Source organism: Daldinia decipiens (assembly GCF_022478715.1).
Source record: "Daldinia decipiens strain CBS 113046 unplaced genomic scaffold F4813scaffold_5, whole genome shotgun sequence".
Lineage (NCBI taxonomy): Eukaryota > Fungi > Ascomycota > Sordariomycetes > Xylariales > Hypoxylaceae > Daldinia > Daldinia decipiens.
In genome coordinates this window covers 662,467-670,154 of record NW_026054548.1, presented here as the reverse complement: position 1 = coordinate 670,154, position 7,688 = coordinate 662,467, and the positions used below count along the sequence as shown (strand labels likewise).

Below are 7,688 nucleotides of genomic sequence, written 5' to 3'. Positions count from 1 at the left end.
TTACAAAAACATCGGTAATTATTTGGCATTAAGCTAAATTTTTTAATTCGAATTGGCCCGGTGGGTCCCCCATTCCTAAGCCTTTTCGCATCCCCCCCCCCCCCCCCCCCCCCCCAACAGGTAAACGAATCCATCCGCAACGCCCTGCGATGTAATGCTGATATGCTGCAAAGGCTTTTTATGCTAAGCTTCCCCACTCCACCGTCTGCTGTGCCAAATATCCGTCTTTGCCGAGATACCTCGTTGATTGTCGTATGGATGGACCACCTCATATCGTGGCAGCCTCGTAGGGTAAAACAAAACCGCAATGCGAAAATCATGCTTGAATAGCAAATTTTATAGTGGCCCTTCTTGTTTCTTAGGTCCCCTCTAGAACGCTCCGATTACGGCCAGAACCGGACGTCTATAAATATAGACAAGGTGGAGTATAATTAACCGTATCGACCATAAAAAACTCCCGATCTCCTGTAACGTCGATGGTTTTCTCGTGGGTATGATTCATTTAACTCCAGCCTCGCCTATCTAATATGTCGAACCCAAACGCCATACAATGCAGAAAAAAATGGATGGCCATTCGGCTTTTGTGTGTGATATTACCATTCCTGCTCAACTAGAACCAGGGGCCATGCTTCACAATAGTATCTCTAGCTAGCTACCTTGGACGGTTCGCCACGAGAACCCCCGTTGGCGATGGCTGTGCCGGAACTCTTTGATTTCTGGGTGGTATCGCCGTTTTTCTCTGCCTCCTTAAGTTGCTGGTATAACGCTGCTAACCGGGGTCCGGTCATCCCGCCCGACCCAGATTTATCCTTCTCTTTGTCCGGCTTTCCAGACGACTGTTTCTCGGAGGCCGGTATTCTCTTAGAAATAAATCGCCTATAGTTCAAAATTAGCTCCTGTTGATATTGTGTGTTCGTGGCTACTTACCAAAGCTTCGGTTTGAGTTCCTCTAGCTGGTCTAAAGATAACCCTGAAGTCTTATGAAGACCCTCAATGAAATTGCCAATAGCAGTGATCTCGGATTTTAGGATCTTGGCCCTGGCCTTGGCTACAGGAATATTCGCTTTCGTGCATGACTCAACTTTCTCGACGTGCGTCCATATAGGCTGCATGAGCGCTTCAATGACGGGCGCGTTTCTTTCGTCGTCTTCATCTTCAGCCTGTTGTTGGTTGATGTCAGATCTTCGCAGCTCTTCTACTCGACGGTGTTTATGCCGGCGATCGTCTGCTTCGCCGCTATGCTTCCGCTTTGTGTCCGGTCTTGGTGTGCCACCTTCTCCAATGCTGCTACGGGAACGATGATGGTCTCCCCGAGAATGAGAACGATCATGGTCCCTGTCCCGATGCGAAGACTTCTTCGAACCCTGAGGAGCAGGGGATGCAGAGACGGAGCCGCCCTTCTCCGGACGACGATGCCCGTTAGCTATAGCCTGGCCAGCCTTCTTGTTATTACGATGGTGATTCTCGACAATCTTCTGAGCATTTACATCGTCTGAATGGATCGAGGTGAGTACCGACAGTAGGTACTCTGCACGACGAACCAGATGAACAGCTCCAGGCGCCTTGGCACCCTTGGTGTCAGCATTCTCCCGCTCCTGCTTCTTCTCAATCCGATGCTCTTCCAGGAAAAACTTGTCTTGCATTCCGAGTTCTTTATCGTCGCGAATCTGAGTCCAGGCACCGAAGCCATACCGGTCAATACCAACAAGAAGCATCCCGTCTTCCCTGGAACCCCATTCGCAGCTATAGTGTGCTGCCTTCGTGGCATCTTGAAGCCGGAACAGTCGGAAATCAGAGAGATCATTGAGAACACGTCGTAAGAGTCGCAGCTGGGGTGGGCGGTCAAGTATAGTTTCAGCATTGATTTTCTTCACCTCACCAAAGTCAAACATGACAGCCTTGATATCTTTCTTAGTCAGCTTTTTCTTTGACTGTTGTTCTTGAGCCCGGATCTCCTCATTGTTCTTTTCCACGGCATCACGAGACATGTCGACGAGCTCCTGAAGCAATCCGCCTATGAAATCACGGTCTCGATCGCTCAAGCGAGCATCACGGAGTAGTTCGTCCGGACGGTCTTCAATATAACCGTACCGCATAAATGCACGAATGAGATTACGCGTCTCTTTCTCGTTAAGCGGACGTCGGGGATCGGAGAGCATGGCGCGTTGTTCCTCCAGGCGTTCTTGCTTCAGTTGCTCCCGTTCCCGTTTTTTCGCAATCCGCTCGGCTCTTTCAGAGTCGCCATTGGGCCTCGAGCTTTTAAGCGCAGCGCGTCGTGGAGCATTGGCCTCTAATTCCTTTACGAGATATTCCTCTTCCTTTTTCTTCTCCTCTTCAGCTCTGATTGCTGCCAGCTGATCTGCCGGGATGATTTGATCCCAATCGAGGTTAAGGTCATCAACTTTGACGTCGGTGTATTGCATAAAGTTGTCCCAATCGATACCGCCAGTGCTAAGATTCATCTTGTCGTCTACCTTAGTCTTCGTGACCTCAGCATTCTCTAGTATGGAATCGATATCGAGCTGTTCCAACCGCTCTTGGTTGCCAGATTGTTCGAACATCTTCTGGGATCGCATCTTCAATACCCATTGAATATCATCTGCCGACTTGGCTTCATCGATCCTGAGGCCCTTTTGCTTGAACTCTTCTCTAAATGCCTTGCCGTCATCAGTAACGCCAGCCTGTATCGCAAGGTATTCAAGTAAAAGTTTGTTCCGAGCACGCTCAAGGACCTCCTCTTCGATGGTCTCCTTGGAAACAAGGCGGTAAACAGTGACAGGCTTCTTCTGCCCGATACGATGAGCTCTCGCCATAGCTTGAAGATCGGCCTGAGGATTCCAGTCTGAATCGAAGATAATAACCGTATCGGCAGTCATAAGGTTAATACCTAAGCCACCTGCTCGTGTTGAGAGTAAAAAGCAAAAGTCTGAGCTATCCTCTGCATTGAAGTGGTTGATTGCTAAGCGTCTTGGGCCAGCACCAATAGTACCATCCAATCGCTGGAACTGATACCCACGTAGTCGAAGATAGTCTCCAAGGATATCAAGCACTCTCACCATCTGACTGAAAATTAGGACACGGTGATTGTCCTTCTTCAGTTTGTTAAGAAGTTGATCTAGCAACATCATCTTCCCGCTACTAGCAATCAGGCCCTTGATTTGGTCTTCCCGACGTTCACTGCCGTTGAGGACCTTTTCTTCAGCACCAGGAAACATGTATGGATGATTGCTAACTTTCTTCAGCTCCATGACAATATTTAACAAGGATGACTTCTGGCCGTTGTTCCCCTCGTTGAGGGCTGCGTAATTCCTGGTAAGGATATTTTTATAATACTCAAGTTGGACATCTGAAAGCTCTACACGGATAATCTTCTCGGTCTTGGGTGGAAGGTCTGACTCTACCGTCTCTTTGGTTCTTCGCAGGATGAAAGGTGCAATAGCGGCATGCAGATCCCGAAGTTTCGTCTGAGCATCTGCGGCCGCAAGGGTATCTAGATCTTCATCTATATGGACTTTACCAGGGTTCAAGAAGTCAAGAAGCGAGGACAATTCAGCCAAGTTGTTCTGAATAGGAGTGCCAGTGATCAGAACCTTAGCAGGAGCACCGAAACTCATAAGTTCCGAATACAGCTTAGATTCCTTATTCTTTAGACGATGAGCCTCGTCGACAGCCAAAGCTTGCCACTTTATGCTTCTTAGGAAGTCGGCATCCATCAGGATGTATTCGTAAGAGGTGACAAGAACATTGAATTTATGCTTCTTCGGATTGCCGTTAAACATGAGTTCATGATCCCGTATCGTATTTCGCGCCTCTGCATTGCCCAGATAAACAACGTAATTAAGGTCTGGGGACCACAAGTTAAAGGTATCGCACCAAGCGGGTATGACACTTAGAGGTGCAACAACCAAAAAGGGGCCTTCTTGCTTGCGCTCGTTTCGGAGCCAACTCAAAAATGAGACGGTTTGCACAGTCTTGCCAAGGCCCATCTCATCAGCAAGAATAACATTATTTGCACGACACCAATTGAGACACAAGAAGTTCAGTCCCGTAAGCTGAAATCCTCTTAGTTCGCCGTTCTGTATATAGCTCGGCTGTTTTTCAAGTTTCAAAAATTTGCTTCGCGTTGAGGGATTCGACTCGTTTCGATCAGACGTCCACGATCGCGATTGTCGGTCAAGGAACTGGTCAATCTTGTCTTGAGCCAATTCGGCAATTGTTGATGCTTGCTCCCATGTGCAATGCTCATATGTGAGACCCTTCCATTTGACGAAATATTCCCGTCCTTCATCACCACTCCGCTGGGTAACAACACGCTCTACTTTCGTATAGTCTTCTAAGGCGTCTTGTTCGCGTTCCTTGTCGAGCATGTATTGCTCTCGGGTCTCTGGTGGAAGATCTTCACCGGCAAACTTGAGCTCTATCTCGTACTCGATGGTCCTCTTGAAGTAATTTTCAAGTTTTCGGAAGCCACGGTACCCGCGGAGAATCTCTAAAGTATCCCACGTGTTGTGGAGGTAAGATTTACCTTGCCATTTGATATTATACTCGAAGTCTTCCCGGGTCGCGTCTGGGGTTAATTCACCACCATCCGTCATGCGATGGCCAACAACTTTTTCAATGTACATGGTATCTTCGGCCAGATCCTCACCAGCCCAGTAATTGGGTGTCAGCTCGGATTCATCCTCGTCGTCAATATCACTTTCGTGGTATGTCTGAACTTGTTGGACAGCTCTTCTGTTGGACCATCGCTTCTCGGCATATAACAAGGACTGTGGTTGGGCTTGTTGACGGCGAGCTTTCTTCATGAATGTTCGAGCACGAGCTCCACCGTAAGTATCGGAGTCGGAATCATCAGCAGGTGTTTGTCTCGCAGGCGTGCCCCGTTTTGAAGCTATGAGCACCAATTTGTCAGTTTATAAAGAGTACTGTCTACACCCAGCAAGAAACTCACATTGTCGCGAGATTTGCTCCACGCGGAGCTTCTTCGTTCGACGATTTGTAGGAACAACATCAGAACCGGAGTCATCCTCGTCATCAGATTCAACCTATAAATATAATATTAGAATCATATTTGTCATAAATAAGGCTTTGGCAGTAAATATGTAACTTACGATCTTAGGCTGCTTCGTAGGGCGAGACTGATAGAGACGAATTAGTAGGGGCCTAGAATAATGGTTTGATTTTGCATACACTTCGTCTTAAGCCGTATAGCTCTGGATTCTCTCGTATATACTCATCCTCACCACCTCCAGCCTTTCTCTTCGGAACACGACGAGAGCTATTCGAAGTTGATGTTTCATCATGAGGAGCGTCGCTTTGAGAAGGAGCAAGGCTATCCTCCATGTCAAAGTCGGCATCCTCTGAGGCATTATTGTCTTCATCATTATCGGTTGACTCGGCACCGCCTTGGGAGTCCAAGTCTTGTTCGGCATCTTGAGGTGATTGATTATTATTATTAGGGGAAGATGGGGAGGATGATTCTCGAAGGGCTGTATTATCGTTCACGTCCGACAGGTCGCTCTCGCTAACGCGATCATCTAGAATAATTCTTGCATTCCTTCCCGCCTGCGGCGACGAATGGCCGTTGACGGGACTAGGCTCTGGTGAGCTCGACATAATGGGATCGAACACGCCTGTCTGCTACGTGACAGCAAGGTTAGCAGGTATTTACAGAGAAAATGCTACATATATAGGGTTGGCGGATAGCGCTGAGATCAGCGATCATAATAACGAAATGAATAGCTATTAAATATGAGAAATGAACGTGACAATGGATCTGGCGCATATCAAGTGATGCTTCGATGAAGACAAGGCTGATAGATGATGGAAAAGGAATTGCGGTCTACCGGTGTTGACGTGACGTGCGAGGAAGACTCAACGCGTCAGACAACCCGAGAATAACGGATTCCATCCCGATATTAGCGTCGGAGAGGCTCAGATGCAAATGAAGAAGGGATAGTAAGGTCGCGTGGACATGTCTTCGAGATGGATTCGATGTCAAGTACGCGGCAGAGTACCAAACTCCAGCCTTGTCCAGCAACAGTACAAGCAGCGGGGTATAATTAAAATACTTACGAATCATCAACTTGAGTATCCCAGACAGGAAAAGAAGTAGTACGATATGGGTCTATGAGGTTGATGATGTACGGGTGCGGCCCCGTATGGTGCGTGTTGTGGGCAATATGATGAGAAACTGGCGGAAAATCGACCTGGAAGAATTGGTGGTCGGGGAACATTGAAAGTGGACGGGACGGACGGTGGGAGGTACCTTACCTTGCCCAGCTTTTTGAAGACGCTAGTGGAAATATAGACTAGTTCGCACAGCCACCAGCCACAGTGACTGTGCTGAAAAAGCTCAACGGGATGGAACTGAGTGAGTAGGTGTACCTTACGTGTAAGTTGCCAACCAAATTAAACTTTTCATTACACATTACAAAATAAAGCCCCTCCCATCAACTTTCGTTTGCAACTGTAACTAAGACCGTGCCAATGGCTATAGAAACTGTGGCTGTGACTGCAGTTTAACCTTAACTAAAAAGCATTTATTAGATCTTTTACAGCTTAGAATGAGCATACTCGTTAGCAAAACTTTATAACTGCAATGATTAAGCTCGACCATTACCAGTAACAATCGATTAGATATATTCAGAATTACGCTTATATTCAATATAACCGCACAGTTGTTATATTATTTACATAAGTAGCCTCCGATACTGTGCCAAGTTACAAACAAGCCAAGAAAATGACACAAACATGGACCTAGGTGACAAACCGAAGCTTATTGAAATGTAAGTACCTAATCTAAGACAGACATGTACCTAATTATGCATGCCATCACGTGATATACTTATACATAAAGGCTACAACCTTTCATTAAACTAACTGAAAGCTTATAGAATAACTACCTAACCTAACGGATAGCCAAATTATTTTCTTTCGGAATATCACAATGTAACATCACAATGCTTATATGATTTTTAAGGAACAGACTAAACTTATAGTTAAATAAGAACGAGTGTTGATGAGGCGGAGAGCGCCCTTAATGGCTTTACATAATGGCTTGGCGGATGGATTGAACACGAGCTAAAGCAGAAGCTTCTTTGAGTTGACGTTGATTTAATGGAAACTAGCTAGTGTTAATTGGTTAATAAGGAAATATATTAGTCAGCTCGACACAGCAAATCTTCGTTTGTTGCGCTCGACCCCGACGCGCTTTTGGGTACCTACTCGAATTAAAGAATTTCAGCTACGTAATTATGATTTAACCTAACTGTTTTTTATCTTTGACTTAATAGTTGATTTGTGTATATTTCTTGCTTTAAAATATTGCCCTAGTGTTGGAATATGGGGAATAGCCAATTATGTAATCTAGTCACGTGCCACCACGTGCGTGGGGCTAACCCACACATACACAACTCAACAACAGACAACAACAGATCGTGATAGCCTCATTTCAGTACCGTGTGTTTCGTTTTCCTTCCCTTTCCTTTCAACGTATGCTTATTGGTGTACACCTAATCCTTACCTAATTATTACCCATACCTGGTCCTTCCTACACCTAGTATTATTCATGAATTATAATATCTTATCCTCTTAAATATAAACGTACTATATAAACAATTTAATGCAGAAATATCCAATCATATTGTTAAGTGAGGTTATTATGGGAATATCATAATGTTATTCAA

The 7,688-nt window shown here is 45.8% G+C and overlaps 1 protein-coding gene across 1 annotated transcript; it reads right to left on the bottom strand.

Annotated features, from left to right (window-relative positions):
* Window positions 1–482: 482 nt before the first annotated feature.
* On the bottom strand, window positions 483–5,749 carry F4813DRAFT_266423 (P-loop containing nucleoside triphosphate hydrolase protein). Its single transcript, XM_049240321.1, has 5 exons — window positions 5,191–5,749; window positions 5,112–5,138; window positions 4,952–5,045; window positions 928–4,891; window positions 483–876 (listed from the first exon to the last, which is right to left on the bottom strand). The coding sequence occupies exons 1-5, from the start codon at window positions 5,614–5,616 to the stop codon at window positions 645–647; spliced, it is 4,743 nt and encodes a 1,580-aa protein (XP_049102833.1). The 5' UTR covers window positions 5,617–5,749; the 3' UTR covers window positions 483–644.
* Window positions 5,750–7,688: the final 1,939 nt, after the last annotated feature.

Bases quoted from the DNA above. Each gene is read 5' to 3' on its own strand.
- F4813DRAFT_266423 (XM_049240321.1), bottom strand. From the start codon at position 5,616: ATGTCGAGCTCACCAGAGCCTAGTCCCGTCAACGGCCATTCGTCGCCG. The intron at 5,139-5,190 runs GTATGCAAAATC...CGTCTCTATCAG, and splicing joins TATACGGCTTAAGACGAAGT to TCTCGCCCTACGAAGCAGCC. The intron at 4,892-4,951 runs GTGAGTTTCTTG...TGGTGCTCATAG, and splicing joins GGAGCAAATCTCGCGACAAT to CTTCAAAACGGGGCACGCCT.